The following is a 24,831-nucleotide window of genomic DNA, read 5'->3' on the forward strand; positions in this document are numbered from 1 at the left end:
GGACTTAGGTTCAGATATTCCTGCTAGCAGCTCCACTGAGTCCCAGCCTGCCCCAGGTGTTTAGGAAAGTGAGTCAGGTGTTGCCTTTGGTTCACCAAAGTCACCAGGAGATGGCCACTCCTCTCCATAAGTTCTCAGCAGAATATTCTCCTTCACAGAGGCACTCCCACTCAAAACACACAGATGAAACCATTTTTAAATGAGATGTTTTTAATTCATTATGTAAAATGTTTAAAATAAAATGTAAGTCTGAATTCATTCTTTTTTATTCCAAAATTTTTAGAATTAAGGAAGAGATTGCATGGGAGAAACTCCCCTGCTTCCCCCTCCCCTGAGTACTGTCTGGAAGCAGCACTCGCAAATTAAAATTACCATCATTCACCGGAGTACTTGGGAAGCATATTAAATACAAGCAGGGAAGCCATACCTTCTTGCTGCAAATGAGAATGAAGTGTTTTTCTTTCATTTTTGCTTGATTCTTAGCTTGTTATCACACAAAATTTTATATGGCTTTCTATGGCAATTATATGTGTAATGCCTACAGTGCCTACTCATTCATTTCATCAGTGGTTAGATTTCACACACCAGAAATTTCACTCAAAATAATACATAGCAGAGCAACCCCAAGCAAGTCAAATTCACTGACTCTTTAGGCTATTTAGACCTCATATATAATGCTTCCTCTACACTTGTTAAAAAATCCGTCTAGATAGTAATTCAAATAAGACTGCATAATTGATGCCTTTTTTTAGAAATTAAGAAATGAGTAAACAATTTCTATAAGCCCATCTTGTATATAAAAAAATTGGTGTCAGAATTTGCTAGAGTTATTGTTAATTTCAAAAATAATTCTGTTCTGGTGTATAATTATTTTATTTAAAATATTTAAAATATTTCTGCCATTTTGTTTTACCACCTTTCATACCAAACTACTCTTCCTCTATTTGTAACACAGAATTTAGAACGCTCTAAATGAGAAGTGTAGCTGATAGAGTGAAAGGATAATTTGAGATGGTTTTTATTTTAAGATACTTTTTTCAAAAATTTTGAAAGTTGTGCCTTCCTTTTATTGAGGAGAGTCTTGGTAGAAGTTCAGTTAATACTCATAATGGATGGATGTGCAGAAGGTAATGAAATGTGAATGTTCCTGATTCCCCTGTCAGCTCCTGACCCTCTGTGCTTTGCTTTCATAGGAAGCATCACATGAATTAGAAGCAGCTGCAAAACTTATGACAGAGAAAAATGAATTTGAACCTGATGAAGTGGCATCACTTTCTTCTAAAGCTAAATGGCTAAAGGAGGAATTAAACTTACTTGGCCAAAGCATCGGCTCCAGATCACAAGTCCTGCAAACCTATGTGGCATTTCTAAAGTCATCGGAGGAGGTGCGGTACCTACGTGTTGGCCTTTATCGACAAGGTGGCCCCTGCCCGTCTTCCTGCACGTACTCACTTATAGGCCCTTTACTCACCAAGGCACCATACAAAACTAAACACTAAGTCCTTTTACCGAAACACAATATAAGTATGCATGTGTAGATAAGCACACAAATAAGCAAAGTGGTTGTGTTGGAACACTTTGTACTTTGGCCCATAAATATTTACACTGTCCTAAACATAGAATAAAATTATGTAAAAATAAGTCATCTGCTAACCATGGGTCTTTTTGAATACCTGAGCAATTCACATGGTTCTTTTAAAATACACAGAATTGGGATTTATGGGCTTTGGGGTCCATTCTCAAATCTGTCTTGTTTGATGCTTTTTAACAAGTTGCTCCAGAGAGCTGCTTCTGAGGCACTGTTGTGACAGGGCTGTCCTGGACAATCTGTAAAATTCCCTCTAGTAGACTAGGATTCCATCTTACAAAGGTCCCACTTTCTTGAAGATGATGTTAGTGTTAGAAAAGTGCTAGGGCCCCACCTCATTTAACTCTGGTCTCAGTGCTCCAGGTGCACACAGATCACCCTCCTTTCAAGGTGACAGGCACTGGTTTAGTGGGAGGTAGAGCCAGCAGGCTCTCTCAGGGGTAAAGCCAACTAAAGTTAGGTAGCATGCTAGATTCCCATCTTCTCACTCTGCCCTCCCAACACCCTCACCCTACCTCCCACCTCCACCATCTGGCCTACCACATTCCCCTGTCACCTCTGGTCTGTAATATTCTGAATTCTTGCCCTTCTGGAGGAAGGCCATGCCCAGCCCCTGGAAGTCTCAGGTAACCACTACCTCCTTTTCACATCTTCACTCCACCTTTTGTCATTTGTGTCATTTAACCCCAAATTCCCCCAGTTCAGCAGAGGTATTACAACTCAGGATTATCCTGTTGATGAACATTTTACTCAGAATTTGAAATGGTGGAAAAGAAAAAGAAGTGTTTGTTTTCTGCATTTTTATTGCCCAAAACGCACCTTCTTGGCTTCTGGTTTAGTATCTACTACCATGACCCACTCTGGCCCCTGGAGCTTTGGGTTTAAGGCTGAAACCTTAGCTTTGCCAACACCACTTTCTCAGAAGCACCTTTGTCCTTTCCTCTTCCCAGCTTTCATTTAATCTATTTTCCTACCTGGTAGAGCCTTCTCTCTTAATCTGGGCAGTGCTCTCACTCTATCACTCTCCTACTCCCTCCAGCTTTCCTTCCTTCCTCAGCAGCTCTTGGTTACTCATTTGCATTCCATTCTCCATGCCCTCGATTTCCTGCCTTCCACCCTCACTAACCCTGACAAGTCCCAATACTAGATCAATCCAACACTCTGTTTACTCATCTTTTCTTTCCAAGCTTCCAGACACTCCTGCAGAAAATCCTACAATTGTGCTGATTCGTACTGTTACAGATTTATGGGTCTCTGCCTCAGCTGGGTCCCTCACATGCTCTCTATTGGCACCCATTCAGTAGTAATTTTCAAACATATTACCCCAGTTTCCATACTTAAATCTCAGCTGGTGCCCTTACCTCACATGTGACTGCAAAAAGAGAGACCATTGAACCTAACTGCCTTGACTTCCTTGGACTTCCAAATCAATTGATGATATATTTACCCTTCCTCCACCCTCACCAATAAGCTGAAGTCCCTGCTTCTGTCCAGCACTAATAGAAAAGTTTCCCTCCCTGTATGCTCCCACATCCTTCAGAATCTAGCTCCACCAACCTCCTCTAATGTTTCAAATTTGCTTTTTCCGTCACCTTCTTTCCTCTGGTCTACAGTTATGCCCATATGGTCTTGCCCTCCTGAAGGCAGCCACTCTCTAATTTTCCTTCCCTTCACATCTGGACTTTTGCAGTGGAAGATGACACTTCTTGTCTCTACTTGTGCATCCTCCCAGTCTTCATCCCATAGCCATTTAGCTTATTTCCCTTTTAATTCTGCCATCTGCCACTCCACTGAAAATGTCCTTATAAGTTACTTACTGACTGATAAGTGAAATGGTGTCTTTTCAGTCTTTAGCCTACTTAATCTCTCTGCCCATTTACTTAATCTATTTATTCTTACCTCCTTTGGCTTAAAAGCGAACAAACAGATTTATTGAGGTATAATTTGCATTGCATGAAATTCATTTATTTTGGAGTACAGTGACTTTTATCATATTCACTGAGTTGTGCGACCATCACTGCCCTCCAGTTTTAGTATAATTCCATCACCCCAAAATAGCCCCAGTGCACTTTCTTAGTCAGCCTTGGTTTCCACTCCCAGCCTCAGGCAAACACTGATCTGCTTTCTATCTCTATGGATTTGCCTTATTTGGATACTTCACATAAGTGGAATCACTCTGTGTACTTCTTTAGCTGTTCCTTCTCCTTTTTCCTAACTCAGTTCCCTGTTCCTCAATTATGCTGGGTCCCAGAGTCCTTGCCTGTGTTCTCTCTTTTGCACATTCTACACATTTTTCCTATAAAAATCACATACCCCCCACCTATGGTTTCAGTTCACCAATAATTCAAAAACAGCTCCTCAGTCCCAGCACTTCTGAGTGTTAGACCAATGCTTTCAACTTCTAATCATACTAATTAACTATGTATCCTGTAGGCTCCTGAAACTCAACAAAACACAACTGGTTATCTTTTCCTTAAACACATTTTTCTTCTGTACTTTGGCATTGAGTTAATGGCCCCATAATTTTCAGAAGTCCTATGTAGAAGCCTCCATCTCTCTCAGTGTGCTCTCATTTTGTACCAGGCCCTATGCTTTTCATTCCTGGTTTTATTTCATCCTTACACCTCTGTGTTTAGTTACTAATATCCCCATTTTACAGATGAGGGAAAGTAAGGCTTTGAGTTAGGTATATGAGATTAAGCAGCTAGTAAACATTAAAGCTGAAATTTAATCCTCAGTTTCCTCTCTTTTGTTTTGTCTAGTTCAAAGGCCATGGTATCCTTTGCCTATCTGTAGAGACAACCTAATGGATTTTTGAAGTTCCCCTCCTCTCCATTTGCACCGTCCCTACCTCAACTCGGTTCCTAATTGTCTCTTGCCAAGCTTAAAGAAGTCACCTCTGCCTGTTCTCTCTGTCTCCTAGAGTTCTCTCCTTCACTCCTCCTTTCAAAAAATGATCACTCTAAAGCAAATTTGATAGTTACCCTCCTAAAATTCAGGCAATTTGACGAATGTAATTTGTGAAGCAAGTTGTAAATAACCTTTACCAAAAATGGATAAAGTATTAAAGTTTATCATTAATCCACTCAAAAAATAAACTAGTACAGATCCCAGGGAATTCCTATAATGACATCATTCTCACTTGCTTTCAAGGAGGCTTTTGGGAACAGTTGGAAAAGGCGCATGAATTAAAGTTTATGTTTTGAGAATTACACATAACTGACCGCTCATCAAATTGACACCCAGCCTGTAGTGCATAGTCCTGTTGAAGTACTGATGGCTCTCATGATGATTCTGAGTCACTGAGATAGCTCTCAGTTGTCTCAAACTAATGAGAATGTGTCACATCATGTTGGTTACAGTAGACAATGAGCTGAAACCTGTGGGAGGGTTTTATCCCAACACAATTATTTCTCTAGCCTCTTTCTTACCACTCAGCTTGTGCAACCTGAACTTCGCCCACACTAAGATCATTTACCAAGCTCTGAACAGCCAGTATTTTCACATTTGTGCCTCATACATGCCATTCCTTCCACCTGGGATCCCCTTCTCCTATTCCCTTTCTCTCTGGACAATTCTGAAAGACACAGATTAAATGACACTTCTTTGGAGAAGTCCTCTATTTACTCAGTGTAAAGTTGGTGGTCCCTCTGCACTGTGCCCATAACATTGTGTGTATATTGTCCTTGTGTTGTAATAATTTGCTTTTGGTTATCTTTCTTCCAGAACTATCTTTGGGAATCCAAGAATATACATACACTGAAAGATCATGGGTTTGATTCTTGGCCAGGGAACATACCTAGGTTGCAGGTTCAGCCTCTGGTGGAGTGCATACTAGAGGCAACCAGTCAATGTTTCTATCACACATTGATGTTTCTCTCTCTCTCTCTCTCTCCTCTCTCCCCCACTCTCCTTCCCTTCCTCTCTCTGAAAAAGAAAAAAAAAGAATTGTGGAATATAGTCCCATTTAATTTTTCATATAGGCTTTTATTGGAATCTAGTGTCATTTTTTCTTTAAAAATGTTTTTATCTTGCAATTATATTCTCTCTCTTTTTTTTTTAGGTAGAAGAGCAGTGTCAGAGCCTGAAGGAGTTTTACCAAACTGAAAGCCCATGGAAAGAAGAGGATGCTGCTGAAGCCAAGCATTGGTCTGACTCAGCCGAGATGCAGTGGCAGCTGTTTCTAAAGAGGAGTTTTTTAGTTCAAGACCTAGGGCTTGAGTTCCTTCATTTAATAAATATGGTGAGAATGACATTATGTGAGTCACACCTTCTGCAAGGATTCCTTGTGAAAGTCAGAATCATAAAAAGTTCAGCTATCAATTAATCAGCAGTATGGGTTTAGAAAGTACCTTTAGCTTCATTCAACCTAGAGCAGTGCCCACCTCAGCATGGCTGTATTTCTTTAGACCTAGACTTCTCATAACTTTATAACATGAAGGCTATTTTAACTCTCTAGAAGAAAGAGTGGCTATAACTCAAATGCAACATTTTTATTATTACATAGAAGTTCACTCAAAAGTTCTAAGTTATGTTGAGAGCATGCAACAAGGTTTCCAGTGGCTCAAGACAACATCTAGGATAAATCTTTATTTTGTAGAATTTCTATAGCAGATCTTTCTATAGTGAAGCTCCATTATATTTAGAAATGTACCCTAAACTTCAGTTGTCCACTTATATCTGCAAAATAGTCTAGAATCCTTATATCAACCTCTCACCCATATAAAGTTCTCTACAGAATTCTTAAAAGATGGCTAATCCACTTCTTCAATACCTCGAGCATCTTCCTAATGAAACTGCTCATTCCATTGTTAGAGAACACTAGCTGCTAGGAAAAGTTTTTTTAAAATTTGACTTCATATTTGGTTCTAACCCTCTGTATCTACACGGGGCGGGGTGGGGAGGAAGTGTTCATACTTGATTTCTCTTACACATGACAGTCCTTCAAGCATTGAAAATAGTTGCTATATCTAATGAGTCTTTTCTGAAGTGAACCCCATGCATATCCTTTCTATCGTTTATGAGGCAGCTTCATTTCTCTCTCCATCCTGATCCTACCTTCCAGAAATCTTTATGGTTTATCAAAATTATTCATAAAATGTAGCCAAACTGTAAAGTACAACTCTAACACAGAGTACAACAAAGAGGACATCATTCTTTACTAATAAGACCTAAGATTATGTAATCATTTTTAGCCATGATTTCACTTTGCTGGTTCATATTGAGCTTGTGATTGAATAAAACTCCCATGCATTTTTATTACAATTCCTGCCAAGCTAGGTCTTTCCCATTTTATATGTGTCAGCTATGTATCTTTTACATACAAATGTGGGTCTTTATTTTTATTCCTATTTAATGTCATTTTGTTCATCTTTACCCATGATTCCATCTTGTCAAACTAATTTTGGATCTACTGTCTACTACATTAGCCATCTCTCCTGGGTTTAATTCTATGTCTACCTAACATCTTATCAATTGCATGAAAATAATTTGGCAGAAATCAAGTTGGCTCATAGTGACCAAGGGATTCTTTTCAAAGTGCTCACAGCTCACAAACTGCTTGGTCAACAATGAACTTACTGCACTGGTTCTCATTGTAAAGCTTTCCAATCTGTAAACTATGTAGCCCAGCCTTCCCCTACTCTTTGAAAATGAAAGTATTTTTCTTTCTCTAATTTTCTGGCCCTTCTCCTGTTTTCTGTAGACTTGCAAAGATAACTGACATCTACAATTTTCTCAGTACTCTGAGATGTGATTAATCTCAGGCTGGAGCCTGAATTCATTTGGAAGAGTTAGGCTCTGTCTAACTACCCTCATCTTCTTTCAGCTGCAATTTTCTCTTTCTCTTCTAGCTCAGGACCTAGAGCTTGAGTTACTTAATTTAATAAATATGTGAGAATGACACTATCCTCTTTGTTTCAACCTTTGTTACTTGAAGGCCATTCTTGTTCAATTTATGTGGAAACAAATATACATGAAACAATTCTAACATCTCTTATATATCTTTAAGCATCAGAGGAAACTTGCTGAACAGTTTGCCCTTGTTCTTATGTTATACAGGTGCTTGTTGTAAAATAATTAAGTTATATTTCATTTGGAACATTTAGAACATATATTATCTATATCTATCTATCATCTATTTATCTTTTACATTTTTATTTTGTTCAGTATATATTCTTATCTCTCTCGATTGTGTACTTCTCTAATTTGCACTTATATGAGAATTCAAATATTTGCAAATTGCATTTTTTTTGGCCTTATTTTTACTATTTTAGAAATTTTATTTTTTGGTTCTTAAGTTTCTATTTGGTTCTTTTTTATATTTTAATTGAATGTATTGGGGTGACATTAGTTAATCAAATTATACAGGTTTCAGGTATGCAATTCTGCAGTACCCATCTGTATATTAGACTGTGTGTTCACCACCCCAAGTCAAGTCCCCTTCCGTCCCCATCTACCCCCCTTTACCTCTCCCCCCTTCTCTCTGGGCATCGCTATACTATTGTCTGTGTCCATGAGTCTTTCTTTCTCTCTCTCTGTCTCTTTCTCTCTCTCAATAAGATTTCAGTTGCTGATGAAATTCTCTTTCTTGTCCTCTCATTCTGCATCTTTGCTACACTTTTTAGCCATGTAAATCATGGGCATTTTAAAGTGTATGTCAGCTAATTCCTACATCTGGATCTGGAGTGGTTTCTATTGTCTACCTTTTCTCTTGCTTTTCAGTCATGTAGTCTTGTCTCAGCAAGACCATTGAAAATTTATCAAATGTCAGGCATTATGTTTAAAAAATACATACTTTACCATAAGCTTCTTACCACTGTCATTTGATAAATTCCTCCTTATTGATAAGAATTATGGTCCACATGATAGTTAACTTTATTGGATCAGCAACATCCTGAGACCAGAAGCTGGTAAAGCAAGTAGAACACATTTTTTATTCTCATATCTTTTGGAGCATTAGGCTTTTAAACAAACGTTATTGTTGAAATGTGGCAACATCCAGTATGGCTGTTAAGAAGGGAGAATGCCAGCTGGCATTTTCCACTGAATGTTTTGCTCTTGATTGGGTTGCCATGGCTCATATTTTCAAGCTGGAAATTGAAAATTTTTCAGTTCTTCTAAAAATCATCAAGATTGGAGGAACCAATTTAAGTGAGAAATCTGGCAGACATCTTGATGAAAGTGCCAATGTACAAATTTATAGTGGCACACAACAAGAATGCTATCTGGGATACTGCCTTCCTGTTATTGAGGTATCTAGAAAGCAAGATATCATAAGACCATTTATTGTGCCTGAATCTAAATGGAAAATAGACAATTGAGTTCCCTGTTAGGCCAGATTATGGCAAATTTTTCCATGCCCTTACACAGAAGTAGAATGTATAGTGTTCTTACTAACTAGACCTTTGGTAGATTATTTAAGCTTCCTGAGAGGTCAGAATACTTAAGTCTGCCAAATACATAATCACTTATTTTTGGATTTGCCAGCCAGACATGAGCAAATCCTGCTATAGCTCTCCCTTTTCTAGACCTCACTCAGACCATTGGCATGCTGCAAGGTTCAGGTTTACATTAAGCTGTATATTATATTACATTTTGATTAGTAGTTTTTTTTTTAAGTATATCTTTATTGATTTTAGAGAGAGGAAAGGAGAGGGAGGGAGAGAGAGAGAGATAGAAACATAGATGATGAGAGAGTCATTGATCGACTGCCTCCTGCACGCCCCCAACTGACTGGGGATTGAGCCTGCAACCAGGCATGTGCCCTGACCGGGAATCGAACCCTGATCGCCTGATTCCTGGGTCGACGCTCAACTGCTGAGCCACGCCTGGCCGGGCAATTAGTAGTTTTTTAATCATCTGTGAAAGATATCCTAGCTTTATTTATAGTATAGATAAAAATTATGATTAGGACTGGATCCTGCTGAAATTGTCTAATAATCTTTCATAATATTTAGTATATTGTTAATCATAATTATAGAATATATCATTTTATTCCTAGATCCCCAAATTCATGTGCAAAATCTCATTTAGGGCCTGCAATTGTATTTTTTGGCTTTTTATAATGTCTAAATTAGTTTAAAGATAAGATAGCCTATTATTTAAAATATCCTGTTACATTTTTATGACACTGACTTCTGACTACAATCTAAGCAGTACCTTGACTTTTAGATACTTAGTTGCCATTGTCATTATAGAAATCCATGTACCTTTGCTCTGTAGAAATTCAAGGATTTGTTGAGAAAGGCTGAAGTAAAAATCATTGTTTTGCCAAAAAATGTTCTTCCGCATTTTTTGATGTTATAAAATAGCACATGGTCTTTCTCTTTACCTATCTTAATATTCTTCTTCCAATTAAATTTCCCCTTGTTTAAAACCATTGTTTAAAGGATTTCACATCAGTCAGCTAGAACATGTAGAAGTTGGGAAGGGAATTCTTTAAATTTAGATACTGTGCTTCTGGTACACAACTGAGATACAAAAATAGAGATATTTAGATGCACATTTCAGTTCTCACAAAAGGAAGTGACTTGAGGAACTGTTCACAAGGGAAACCTAAAATAGCCATAATATATACAATAGGGTAGTTTAAAGAAAACAAATGGCCCAGAACAATCTGTCCCCTCCTATTCCCTGATACTGTGATTTTGACATCTGCTATTAAGTGTATTAAAATGAAAGGTAGAATACACTTTAAAACTTATACATTAAAGTAATCTTGACCTTAATATTTCTGTATCCAGGAGCTCATTCAATCACCCCCTTAAGCCCCAGGAAATAGACTCTAGCAGGCGACTCCAACACCGCTGGGCTCTAGGAGAGCTCAGGACCTGATGCTCTGAGGGCCCAGCCGGGCCTCGGCACAGGCATGCCTGACTTGTCTTGCTGTCAAATCGTCTGGGCTCTGCTTTGGTTGTGATCGTGTTTGCCTCCTAGAATAGTTACATGCAAAAATGTTGTATTGCTTGGGAAAGGAAAGCCATTATATGCATTATTAATTTAACAGGCAAAGGAGAATGAAATATCACATGTGAAAAATAAAGTGCACGTTACAGAGAGCACTATGGAGAGCCAGAAGGCAGGACTGGAAGAACTGTGCCGCCTTCGGATGGCACGGCGACTTAAAGCCGCTGCAAGCCAGCCTGTGAGGCGGCAGTGGGGAGCATTCAAAGAGCAACTTAGAAAGGTGAGCCAGCACGCAATGGGAGACATTCACCTTAAAAGGGAATGAAATTCTCGCACAGGGCACAACATGGAGGAACCTTGAAAGCATTGTGCTAAATAAGTCAGATACACAAGGTAAATATTATATGATTCTGCTTATGTGAAGTACGGGTGCAGAGCTACAGTTAAGGGAGATGAACGAGTTCCAGAGGTGGATGGTGGTGATGTTGCACACCAATGTGAATGTTAATGCCACTGAATTGCACACTTAAAAATGGTTAAAGTACTCAAATTTGTTATGGATGTTTTACCACAATAACACTAAAAGAGGTAAAAGAAACCCAGGGCCTCTGCTTTTCTTCATTGATGTGGTTTAGAGGCAGGAGCTCGTTCGAGGCAGTGAGTGTTTTCGCAGGGATTGAACAGTATGACCACACACCGCATCATCACTAGTGTGATTGTAACGTATTTGCTGGCGGTGGGAAAGGAAACATACTCATAACTATCCAATGTTTATTTCAGACTTCTCACAACTTAAAGCTTCTTCAGGAAGCACTCATGCCTGTGTCTGCACTTGACCTTGGAGGGAGCCTCCAGAGCATTTTAGGTCTAAGGAGAAACTGGAATGCAATGAAGCCTCAATTTCAGGTAAAGAAACAAACCACTAGACCTAGGTGAATGGAAAACATTTTTTAACTGTCCCATTACAGTTTACCTAATTAATTTTAAGAGACTGGTGAATTACTACTTTTTTAAACAAAAGCATTGCTTGTCTAAAAAATCCACTTAAAAACACATTTTTTTCTTACTGTTTTTTTGTTTTTGTTTTTTTTTTGCACTACTGTGTATTTGATGATACACAAACATTTGGGCTACAAAATGTCCTAAATGTAGTCTTATCTTAGATTATTTTAATTTACATTAAATTATTAATGTATTTACCATATATATATATATGTACATATATATATATGCACTGCAGTCATTTTCTAAAGGGTATAAATAGACACGTTGTAGATCAAGTCATCTCAAAACAAGGATGTGCAACCTCTGACCCAGAGGCTGTGCTGCCCTCTGCCCCTGAAATGTCCACGGTGATGTCATTCTCTCCACCCACTGGCACCCCAGGTCCTACCACCCTCCCAGGAATTTTGCTGTGCTCACCTATTTTTCCTCTCAGAGAGCCCTCAGGATGTGAGAGATAAAACCATGAGTCATGTTCCCAGGCCCTGACTGCTAATGCATTCCATACACTCCCCCTCCCACCCCCACCTCCCACAACACAGCTGCCAAAAATGGTCACCAGTCATATAACCCTCCCGGCTAGATCCATGTTCTTTGCTGCAAAGTTAAGATACCTGTGTTTCTGTTTGTCACTACTTTGTAAATGTTGGCTGTAAAGAATCCCAGAATTAGAAGACTGAAGATTCTTTTACGGAATATCTAATTTACATTCATTTCAGGCAAACTGATATAGTATATAATCACCCCCACCACACACACACACGCACAAAACACACAGCATTGTAGCCCACAGTGAACTCTTAGAAAATCCAATTAGACTATGTGTTAGGTTTATTGATATACCCTGTGTTGTATGCTTATTTGCATTTCGTGTGTGCTCATGTACAGGTGCCCTACAAGTGTAGGAGTGTGTGCATGTGTAAATTCCTCTACATTAGGAACTGTACAGCTTCTTTAGCTCTGTCACTGTGATGTGCATGATATTTGATGCCCACATGCTTGATTTAAACTTGTTGAAGACCCTTATTAATAAGGCCACTCTTCTGCAAGTTATCTCCTCAGCCTAAATCATTTCCATTACTTCTATCTTTGCTGTAAGATCCAGACCTGAAATTATAGTAGCTTCCTCTTTGAGTTGCCTACACTTTGCAAGTTCTACCACAGGATCTGTCCTCCTATGAGGGATATCTGAGTAATGCTGGATGAAAGGGAAGGCAGTCAGTCTATCCCTCCCTCTATGCAGTGGCTATTTGTGGATTGTGGGATGATCACTTTTAAAGCAGCATATCTACTGAGCTACTCAGCTGTGGTTAATTCTGACCATTCTTTTATCACAGAGCACAAGTAATTCCCCCTATATATTTTTATACTTGTTTGGTGTTCTTACCATGTACCACCTGATTCTAAATATCAGAGATGCTGCACAGCCAGGTATGGCTCAGCAGTTGAGCATTGACCTATAATTCAGGAGATCACAGTTCAATTCCCGGTCAGGGCACATGCCCAGGTTGCTGACTCAATCCCCAGTCAGGGGCATGTAAGGAGGCAGCTGATCAATGACTGTCTCATCATTGATGTTTCTCTCTCTCTCTCCTTTTCTCTTCCTCTCTCTGAAATCAATAAAGATATATTTTTAAATAAATAAATAAATAAATAAAATAAATATCAGAGATGCTCATGGCTTCATAAACATCTGAAACACATTTACTTAGCAGATGACTAGACTATTTGGTGAGCTATAGAAATACATGACTTTCCGCTTCACCACCTAACTTTGAAATACTTTTTTCATTGCTCATAATTTTTAAAAAACTTTCTGAGAAGATAGGGATGGACTAATATACCCTTAGCATACAAAACCTGGATTTGCAGGGGTCGGGATGAGGCTCACAATAAGTTTTTGCTAACAATGAGAGAATGACTGGCTATTTAGATCTTAATATAGTCCATTGTAAAGTAAAATGCTCTCTGAAAGATGGATTTCTTTTATGTCTGTCAACATTTTAGGCACTGAATGATGAGGTTCAGTACATTATAAAGGAATCAGAAGAATTAAATGGCAAGGGAGCCCCTGTGAAAGAGAAGCATCAACAGCTAAAGGACCTCATTCACCTCCATCAACAACAGAAAGAAAGAATCCAAGACTACGAGGACGTCCTGTACAAGGTAGTCCAGTTCCACCAAGTCAAGGAAGAGGTAAGCCTTGTCAGATATCTGGAAGACCCTCAGTTTTACACTATGAAATGAAATATAAATTATTATAGAGTAAGTAAAAGCCAAACTGCTTATTTTGGTACTAGAAGATTTCCACATCTGGCCTCTAACTTTTCTCTCACTATACCTCTATCTTCCCTTGTATTCCAACCAAAAAGCTCTTTGTTCCTCAAAGACAGTGCACACATTTCCAGCTCTTTCACTCTCAGGCTGCCATTATCTGACAGGTCCTTTCATCTCTTTTGCACTATCTAAACCCTGTCTCTCCTTCCAATGATCCTACCTCACTTGGAGTGACTGTCCTCTCTTCTCAATTTCTAGAACTCTCATTGATTATTCCACACATTTTTCATTTTAGTATCTTGATTTTTAATTACTTTTTACCCCCAATTCAAGTGTAAGCTATTTGAGGGAAGAAAACAAATTCTTTTTTTTTTTTTTTGTATCTCAAGTACCTGATATCATAGAGTACTCAGCAAAAATCCATAATTATTAGCCTTTATTAACAGAAAATGGAGATTGTATTGATATCTCTTTAAAATAGCCTCTGAATTTACTCAGATCATAGACCTAGATCTTCTTAAGGTTTTAGGCTATGACCAAAAAGAGTGCTTTCTTCTTTAGTAGAAATGGTAACATTAGCCCCTCAATTTTACCCTATAGATTTGCATTGTTAACTCTTATTTGGTTGTAACACTAACAATTATAGGTGGGCTTGGCAGCATTTGACCGGCTAGTAAAATATGTTATAGGGAACAGCCTTTAAAAATCTGTCTTCAGAAAGAAAAACCCTCATATTAATTGTTAATGCCCTGAATTCCAGCTGGAACATCTTGTCAAATCAAGAGAATTGGAGTTTCTAGAACAGCCAAAGGAACTGGATAATGCTCACGATGCCCAGGTTCACCTCATTCGCTCTCAGGAAAAGCAGGCGCATATAGACCATCTCCACAAACTGGCCCTTTGCCTGGGAGTGGACATCATCTCATCAGTGCAACGACCTGTAAGCAACTTAGAACACCATCACCCATACCTAATTATAGCTGGGAGCTGGGCTGGCATAGGAGAGAAACCAGGCAGATTGCCTGGTGTACGTTAGATTTAAAAATACATTAAAACATTGGGGTAGTTATCTGTGGTGAGTTTCTACCACCTATAACAAAAGAAAAACATTTTAAGGAGAAAAATCTGATTATAAAAATCTTGTTTAATACATCTATTCTCATGCTAATTAAAAAAATTGTAGAGATGTGTTGTCTAATACAATAATCAGTTTTTTGCATTTGAAATGTACCCAGTGCAACAAAGGAACTAAACTTTTAATTTTAATTTAAAAATTGACTCAATGTAGTTATTGGAAAATGTTTAAATGTGTTTGGAACAACTTGGATATGGGAATCTACATTTTAAGCAATAAACTATGAAATTTAAATATAGATGAAGTATTTCTCATAGAAATTTATCAAAAATTGAGATGTGCTATAAGTGTAAAATGCATACCAGATTTCAAACACTTAGTATAAAAATACCTCATTAATATTTTTATATTTGGTTAGGTGGTAAAACTTTGATATTTGGACATATTTGATTAAACTTGATTAAGAAAATTAATTTCACCTGTTTCTTTTTACTTTATTATACAACTACTAGCAATTTTATAAGTATTTATGTGGCTCTTGTTATATTTCTTGGACAATGCTGTGTTAGCATTTAAGATCTGGAAAGTATCCTAGAGATCACCTAGCCCAGGACCTCACTTTATAGATGAGGAATCTGAGGCCCAGAGAAGCTGCCTTATTCATAAAAGCCCAGGATGAGAAATCCCCCTGGTGGAGACCAAAGGCTCTGGGTACTAGATGTTGATCTGCTTTATCCCACTGGATGGATGGACCTTACAGAGGTGTCTAAAGACAAGGAAATCATTTCAGGCCAAATATGCATAAATAACACATTGGGCTCTGATTTAAAATATATGTATATTTTAATTTAAAAAATATATATCCTTCTCCAAATTCCTAATTTGAAAGAGAGATTGTGTTTATTCTATTCAATATGTACAATATTAATAAAATAATAATGACCAATTTTATTTTAAAGTTTACTTAAGATATCCACTAAACTCTGTGAAATGCACTGAACCTAAAGTATTTTTTTAATTGAAAGACCTAGGAATACAAACTATCTGTCACTAATAATAGAATCTATTTTTACCCAGAAGGGACTTTCTTTTTAAAGAGTTTTATTTTGTTAGTACATTTATTTTTAAAAGAGAAAAGAAATAAGCTGCCTCACTTTGCACAAGTAGTGTAAATGTTCTCTGGTCCGCGAGTCTGGCCTTGGCCTCTGCAGCCCTCTGCTGAGTGGAGATTGGACGGAGCACTTGCATAATAAACTTGAGGTGAAGCTCTAGTTGACAGGAAAATTATAGTGCAGGAGCCGAATGTTTCTGATGCATACTTTATGCCTTTTGAAGCAAAAATCATACCTTGTAATGAGTGGTGTCTCTGAGGAGCTGGATGTGATGAGTGCAGAAGTTTCAAGCCTGGAAGTCTAATGGTTTGCCTTTCCCATCATGTTGGGTGTCTGGCTTCTTTCTGAAATCCTTCTATTTGAATATGCTTGAGGTAAAATAATCAGGAGCCTACTTTTTCAAATGTCACTCATGAGCTTCATAATGCAGGTGAATAGCTACTGGCCTCACTGCTGTTGTGCCTCTTCCCTCGGTCACCGCCACTTCTCTTTCACTTTTAGAACTGCTCTAATGTGTCCGTGAAGAACCTGCAGCGGCAGCTGGACGTCCTCGAGGGGGAGAGCATGAACTGGCGGGCCAGAGCCGAGGAGTACGGGCGGACCCTGGCCTGCAGCGTGCAGTACTGCACTGTGAGGGACGAGATAAATGAGGTGGGTGGCAGGGATCAGACCAACACACTACCGAAAGCCTCTCTGAGCCTAGCACGTGTGTCTCAATGCCTGTGCATGCACGTGCAAACACACACTCACAGAAGCAGGAGACTTTCTTTTCACCCTTGACTTTCAATCCTTGGAGCATTGGCCTCAGAACTCAACATTTGAGTAAACCTCAAGCTCCCAAACTTGTTGAAGTCAGTACATTGTCAATGCATAGAAAAACCTAGAATGTAGTATTACAGTTTATTGTATGCTTTTTTCTCCCCTCACTCGAACCCTATAGCACCATTTGGTTGAGTGAATGCAGCCTGTCAGGGCAGAAGGGGTGACCGGGTCCCTTTGCAGCCAGGTCCAGCCAGCTGAGATTCTATTTAGGTGCCACTGACTCATGGTGGAGCGGATGCTAAGGGCCCAGAGAGCAAGCTCTTCGCCTCAGAGGCTACAAAGTATTATCACTAAAGTCAAGTGTCTGATTTTATATTTATTCAAAGTGGCTTTTCTGGCAAAACAGCTCCTGGAGAAAAAAAAACAAACAGATGAAAATTGTCCTCCGCATTAATGTACCGCCTTTCACATAATTCTACCTCCTCTCTTTCAATTCTAGTCAGCCGTCAACTCCCAGATATATACTGAACCATAACCACCACCCTCCTCTAGTTAAACTTTCCACTGAAAGCCCTCTGTGTTCAGGGTAGCAAGGGTCCCGATTCTCGACTGGGAGTGGGCAAAACACAAGGTTCCCTAATTTCAGATTTATCCCTATTTAGAGCAGTGTCTGTGAGTCCATTAGCCACAAACCTATTAGGAAGGAGGGTGGGGGGAGAAGGTAGTAAGCCTACTTGAACACCCTGTTTATGACCAGTTTACACAGTCTAGGCTCAACACATATTAAACATTCTCAGACAGCATTGGAGCGTGGACTAAAGTATCCGTAACTGAACTCGAGCAGTGGTCTAGCGCTGACGAGCCCTTTCCTGCAGGCCTCACTTTCACAGACCGCAGGCAAGGGCAGGAGGCAAGCACGGCTAGGAGGGTAAGAGGAGGAGAGAGCAGGGGAGCCACCTGGATCCCACTCGGCAGGAGGGAGGCGGCACCACCATCAGCAGCGGTGTTCGTTTTGGCAGTGTGCTGCGGGACTGTAGACTTTCTGCTCAGAGGCGGTTCCAGGCAGTCATTTTGGGCTAGAGATTCATTCGGGGTCAAACCCACAGTGCGCCCTGCCCTGCAGGTGGTAGAATGGCCTCATCTGGTTCCTGCCCTGCGGCGGACAACGCATCCGTCAGGCCTTGGTAAGGAAAGCGATCTTAAGGAGAGCAGCGTTCTCCCCAAAGCTATAAAGTTTAGATTTGCAGCCATGAAAACAATTTGTTTACTATCTTCCCCCAAAATTATCTTCTTTCTTCGCCTTCCTTCTCCCCATCTTTCTTCTCCTCTCTCCTCCCCCCCCTCTTGTGCCTCTTCTTGGCAGTGAACTTTTTGTCTTGCTGAAAATTGCTCTCCCTGCCCTGATGTCCAGCTCTCAGTTTACTGAAACCACAGACGGAGCCGGCTAAGGCTCGTCCCCAGTCCCCTGTGGCTCAGTTTCCATCTCCCCAGAGCGCTGCGGCCCTTATGGGGCCGGGTCTCCCCTTCCCTTCCCTTCCCTTCCCTTCCCTTCCCTTCCCTTCCCTTCCCTTCCCTTCCCTTCCCTTCCCTTCCCTTCCCTTCCCTTCCCTTCCCTTCCCTTCCCTTCCCTTCCCTTCCCCTCCCCTCCCCTCCCCTCCCCTCCCCTCCCCTCCCCTCCCCTCCCCTCCCCTCCCCTCCCCTCCCCTCCCCTCCCCTCCCCTCCCCTCCCCTCCCCCCCCCCCCACAGCGGGTTCTGTCTGCGCAGCTGCCGTGTGATGAGCCGGTGCTGGGGGCCAGCTGGCAGGGGCAGCGGGCCACTCTCCCAGCCATAGTAGGGATGCCCCAGGATTGTCTGTACCGTAACAGGAATGAGCAACCAGATACGTGCAGGCTTGATTTAGGAATCATATCACGCTGACATGATCTTCAATATTAAGAGAGCTGTTCTTCCCATTTGCTTCTCCTTCAAATCCAACTAATCTTTGATGCAGGTTATAGTTGCACATTTAAAGGATCTTCGGTCCTTTCTCCCCTTACCTTTCTTGTAGGGATATATTAGGCATGTCGCAGTGTGGTTTCTACACCTTGGACTTTCCAACCATGAGCCGAAATGGGAAAGTGATTAGAAGGAATATTTTCAGTGCCCTTTAGTAAAATAAATATGTGTGTTCTAGTTTCTATTATGAATATCAGAGCGCAAACAGACGGCCAGATTCCAAGTGGTAAGAATATTTGACACCCAGACAGTTTTATTTTTATTGTCATTATTAATTTTGGTATAGGTACTTTAAACGTTATGTGAAATTAAAAGCAATATGTTCCACTACTGATTTTTCTGTATAAAAAAATAAAGTCAGATACTTCACCAGGGAACTAGACCATGCATAGCAATTGATTTTTTAAGTTGATTTGAAAACACATTGTTTTTCTTCTAATGATTTATTGTTTTCTCAAAGGGCTTCTTGCAAGTTCACAGGCTCTGAGTTGAAATGAATTTTGGAGGATGTCTAGTTTAACATCGTCATTTTTCAGATGTGAAACTGAGGTGTATATGATTTTCACTTGACATTGTGCAAAAGGACTGCAGAGTTTCAGCTCAGGGTTTTAGGGAGTCAGCTTCGGGTTAGAGGTTCATTTACTGGCCACCAACACAATTGTCATTTGCTAAACTCAGAGTTCACCATTCACTTAACGTTTCAGTCTATTCAACCACTGCATGGTCTGATGTCAAATGTATTTTTCTTCTGTGCTTTCCTCTTCTATCTTTACTCTGTGGCATATATGTCGTAGGCTGTTTGTATGATCTGATACAATAACACAGTTAATTTGGTTATTTCAACCACAATTACTTTCTTGATGTTGCCATAACTAGCTTACATGGTTTTAACTACACAAAAGGTTCTTTAAAAAGGACATGGCACCTACCTCAAGGCAAATAAAGTGAGGTGTTCTAAATGTGATTTTTAAAAATATGATGTGATAATTCCTTAAAGACAAGGAACTATGGTTTTGTGCCTTGATTGTCTTTGGGTAAAATATTATTGTTTTCTAATTTCATGTACTAAATGACATGGGAAATTATAATACTTCATTTTTTTCCATGTCTGCCTACCAGAAAACACAGCCTTCAAACTGACATATCTTTGTGATTTTTTTTATCACCCATTTCCCACAAAGATAAGTCTGTATGCATGAATGTTGAATTTCATTATGTATTTCCTTTCCTACCAATATAAATAAGTTATTAATACACAAAGCATTATAGACATTCTCTGCCTTGTTACATGACAGGACATCATTACTCATTCTTTCCACCTCTGCGTTTAGAAACGTAGTAAGTTAATATTGAGCATGTTTTCTTCTTGCAATTGGACCAAAAAAATTTCCATTATATTTACATGATGTTAATGGAAATTTGTAGCTAGAGTCTCATTATAGACCACAAACAATTACTTTGCTGAAAAGAATAGTAATGACAGAATTGGGTTGGTATTCAATTTCTCAAAATAAAATTTGCAATCGGAAGCTTTCATATAATTATATTACTTTAGTCTGAATTTTTTGCACTGTAGCAACATCTAAGCCATCAGAAAGAAAACAGAAAATGACTATATTTATATGTGTGTGGGTGTGATATATCTATACTTCAATATATCTATACTTCAATATATCTATATCTGTATCTCTATCTATCTCTATCATCTATCTATCTATCTATCATCTATCTATCTATCTATCTATCTATCTATCTATCTATCTATCTATCTATCATCTATCTATCATCTATCTATCTATCTATCTATCTATCTATCTATCTATCTATCTATCTATCTATCTATCATCTTTCCTTCTTTTTTTCTACCATGTCTCAGAGTCTATGTTCTAATCACACAAATTCTTTTTTCAGTTTGGATAAGTAATTCTTCTGAGTTCCATGGATACAAGGCAGTTTAGAAATGATAAATTAGAATAGGGGAATGGTGCAACTATAGGCCCATATACAACTATTAAGTTAAGCCTCTGACATTGTATGGTGACTTGCCATTGACAAAATGACCACGGAAAAGAAGCAGAACATGAGTGTATAGATAGGCAAAACACCTGATGTCGGCAGCACAGATAATTATTATTTTTTCCAGATCAATAACCCTAGTTCATTATTTAAAGAAAAAAACTAAATTATTATCATTCAGCAAATACCAGTGTGACTACTGTGTGGCAGTTAGGCCATAAGAATGCAGAAGTCCTCAGGAAACAGAGTCCAGGCCAAATTAAAGTCCATGGGACTTCAATCACAGCCACTTGTCATCAGGCCCCACCCATAAGTCCATTTGATGGTATGTGTAAGAGAATAAGAGCTATTTTAATTTGTTCTGAAAATGTCCATCTCGTAGGGTTAAAATCTGTTAAAAGTTTGGTGTTTTACATCTGCAAGATGACTCTTCTTTTTGAAAAGTATAGAGAGCTAAATTATAAAATCATAGTTATCATGTTCAGAAAATAAAACCTAAATGTATTATTAACACAAAACCTGTAGGGTGGATAAGACAGGCACTACTGAGACATGCTGCCACCTGCAATTTAAAACGGAGCAGTTGTCTTCCCTTTCCAAGCCTCCCTACTTCTGCTGCTACAGGACTGTCCTTAAGCGAAGCAAGACAGCAGTGCAGTTGCTTTATGGAAGGAGGGCAAGGAAGCCTTGTCCCAAAATCTCTCCAGAGCTAAGTTTTAATAGTCTACCATTAATAATTGTAGAGCAAATCATTCCAGGCAAATCGTGAGTCTCTGGGTCCCTTCTGTTCGAATGCAAGCACTCCTGGGAGATGATGGCATTGCAGCTTTCTCTTAGAAAATGAGCATCAGTCAGAAAGCTTTTTTCTGGAGTGGGCACAATGGTGAACAAGAAATGAAGCTCGGGAAATGGACCTTAAGAGAAATGCCTACTTGTTTTGTGCTTTTGCGTTTGGCCAAACATGTGCCATAGTTCTAATGAAAGGCTTTTTGTGTGAAATGTATTTCCTTAGTTTTAAAATGTCCCATGCCCCCCACAAAAATTGACCTTGTCAGCAACAGATTCACTAATAATACATTCCTGTGCCAAAGCTGCCTCAACCAGCACTAAGAATAGCAGCCAGCCTGGTTGTCAGCAGCCTCTTTCCCTCCTGCTTCTTCTCAAAGGGCTTTGTTCATTCCTAACCCTGAGAGGGGCTTACAGTCCCTGGGACATTTGGTGGGGATGCTCATTCTGCTAGTGAACTAGTTTTAAAGTCTTACTAGTTTTAAAGTCAAAGAACTAGTTTTAAAGTCTTACTATTTTTTCCCTAATTATAGCTATATTAACTTCGTCGTCTTATTCCAATGCAAGTATGGAGGAGCTGAGCAAGTGAGAGGATAGGAAAATCCCACTATTCACTAGGGAAAAATCTCCCTCCTCTAATTTTCTTAAGACTTTTATAAATGTTATGAATATGAATGATAACATTTAAATACTTCTCACTGGGTAAACTTTATCTTGCCCCAAGCTTTGAGTGTTTTCTCCGGCTTACGTGCTCCAGTTGAGCAGGTGTCTTAACCATGGCCACCATTCCCCATTGTTGACAAGCTAACTAAAGTTAGAAACAGCTGCATGAACAACGATACCACAGTCAAGCGACCATGGCACTCAGTTCCTTTACAGATATGATTACAGGTTACATGGGGGTTAGATGAGAAGTTAAGTTTTCATATTGAAATGTGCAGGTAAGAAAACTAAGCATGAGTAGATTTTGTGTGTTTTTTGCTGAAGGAAGTTCATGCATGCTGCCTTCCACTTATATCTGCAGTGGTCCTGAATTTGAGCTGGGAAAGGCACAAGATTTACAATGGATTACCAGTGGGACCCAAAGAGAAAAGTGCCAGCAATTTTGTCAGAAGAGCTCATGTGTCAGCAAGAAGCTGATCTCATTTCACATGCCCATAGTGCCACGAACATTCTTTGGCCTTACACGTCATTTTCAGTGGAAGTGCATACATTCTGAAACCAAAAGAAATGAAATTACACTCACCATTTATCAGTCTTCAATTTCCTCTTCCAGAGTAGACTTAAAATGCCATGGTTTAGAAAGGTCCAGCTTTTCTCCATTTGCCACATAGTTTCCAAATAGAAGTTGATCTTTCCCATGTAAATGAGCAGATGTAACCCAGCGATCATCAGATTGACAACAGGGCCCCCTTCCTTTTCCTGTACTGAAGTTCATCCTACAGGGAGGCGCAAATGTGGGTTTACAGTTGTAAACCTACTACTTTTGCCCTACCCTGTATATGTCAGGTCCCACTAAGGAAAAAAGGAAGAATATAATATTTTATTTTTAATAGAAAATGTTAGTAATAGAAAATGTTATTTTTACTTTTTGCCTTATTCATAATTTTTATTTTATTTATTTTTATTAAAAACAAAATTTTATTTTTAATTGTGATAAAATACACATATTTACCATCTTAACCATTTTAAGGGTACAGATCAGTGATATTAAGTATATTCACATTGTTGTACAATCATCACCATATCTACCTCCAGAACTTTTTCATCATCTTAAACAGGAAAATCTGTACACATTAAACACTAATTCCCATTGAGAAGATGTTTTCTTAAAGGTACGAGGGTCTCTGATATCTTCAGGTGTGGTGGTTATTATACCAATAGGTGCAGATTTTTACTTCACAGAAAAAAGTACCTTCCACAGTTTTATGTGAGTAATTCAGGATATAGTTTCTTTATATCTCAACCCCATAGAATTGACCTCATTTGTCCTTCCCCACTAAAATTAAACACATGCATTTTAAAACATCAAATGTCAAAGAATTTAAATATTAATTGGTTATTTTATGAATAAACCAACTTAATATGATCTTTTAAATATTTTCCCAAGTTCTAATAGAGAAATAGTTTTCAAATTTTGAAGCTATAGTTCTTTCTGCTCCTTTAGAATATTACTGATTTATCAGTTTAAATGTTTAATGTGATCTCTGTGCTCGGTTTAGTTTGTAGCTTAAAACTAATGTTCATCACGTTAGCATATAAAATAAACAACGCTGGTTAAGTACAGCTGTGTCAGATGCAAAACTTTCATCAGTATAATAGTTCCCATGTATGTAGGTCTGCTAGGGCTTTATAGATAATTGTTTCCAAGAAGTGTCAAAGGTAAGGTCAAAGTTTTGTTTTTATAGTATGCACAATTCAAAGTAAGCATTTTGAGAAAGCAAGCATTTTCTAAGGCAGGTGTGTTTTTCTGTGTTAGAAGTTTAAAATCTAGCAAGCTAAGCCTTTATTTTTTCCCAAATAATTTATTTGCTATCATTGGAGAGAATTTTAATGTTTTTCTGACTTTTCTTATCATAACTCAAATTTATCAACCATGACATTGTTCATTCTTTATGTTAAAATGCTGCATATAATCTGAGGTTTATGATTTCTCTGTACTTTTCTTTGCTGATAATATATATAGAGAGTGGTTTGTCAACGTGCTTCTCCTTCTTGAATATATAAAGGGGCCAAGAAAGTAGTGCGTTCAGGGGAACTGGACTGCTTACAATTTTGCTTCACTGGTGAAGTTAAACTGTTTGTTCTTAAGACTGTCATAATGTATTCTCCATTCTTGATGTTTAGCCAAATACTTTGTTGTTGTTTGTTTTTTTATAGGTACCAATTTTTGTTTTTATTTTCTATCGTTGCCTAAAAGGTGACCCCAAGACTTAACAACAGCTTATTTATCACAGTTGCCAGCTGATTTGATTGTTTTTTCTGCTTCCCCTCATGTTGACTGATGATGGCGAGAAGGTTTAAAATCCGTTACATGCTAAGACAAGTTGATGATGGCTGGCTGTTGGGAGCCCAGGAGGTGGTCTGCCTGAGACCTTATGCCTCCCCCTGGCTGGGTTCCTTAATTATCTTCCAGCCATATACTTTGTTTATACACAAGTTAGCATCGTTATAATTGGTGATAACTGTTCCTTTACTTTTCCATTTTTTAAGGACCTCTGAAGTTAGTGGCCTATGTCTAAGAATTGAGTATCTCTGGAAACTGTTCATGAAAAATAATTTTTGCTAGATTTGGGCAAATAAGTCGATT

General features: G+C 38.8%; 1 protein-coding gene across 1 annotated transcript in view; it reads left to right on the top strand.

Annotated features, from left to right (window-relative positions):
• CCDC141 (coiled-coil domain containing 141) overlaps nucleotides 1-24,831 on the top strand; it is a 153,776-nt gene that overhangs the window by 108,295 nt on the left and 20,650 nt on the right. The window contains exons 11-17 of the mRNA XM_016210723.2: nucleotides 1,194-1,385; nucleotides 5,652-5,831; nucleotides 10,596-10,775; nucleotides 11,276-11,401; nucleotides 13,505-13,693; nucleotides 14,535-14,714; nucleotides 16,463-16,612. Of these exons, the coding sequence (XP_016066209.2) occupies nucleotides 1,194-1,385; nucleotides 5,652-5,831; nucleotides 10,596-10,775; nucleotides 11,276-11,401; nucleotides 13,505-13,693; nucleotides 14,535-14,714; nucleotides 16,463-16,612 (1,197 nt within the window). The remainder of the gene's footprint in view (nucleotides 1-1,193; nucleotides 1,386-5,651; nucleotides 5,832-10,595; nucleotides 10,776-11,275; nucleotides 11,402-13,504; nucleotides 13,694-14,534; nucleotides 14,715-16,462; nucleotides 16,613-24,831) is intronic.

Source organism: Miniopterus natalensis, chromosome 8 (genome assembly GCF_054644295.1).
Source record: "Miniopterus natalensis isolate mMinNat1 chromosome 8, mMinNat1.hap1, whole genome shotgun sequence".
Lineage (NCBI taxonomy): Eukaryota > Metazoa > Chordata > Mammalia > Chiroptera > Miniopteridae > Miniopterus > Miniopterus natalensis.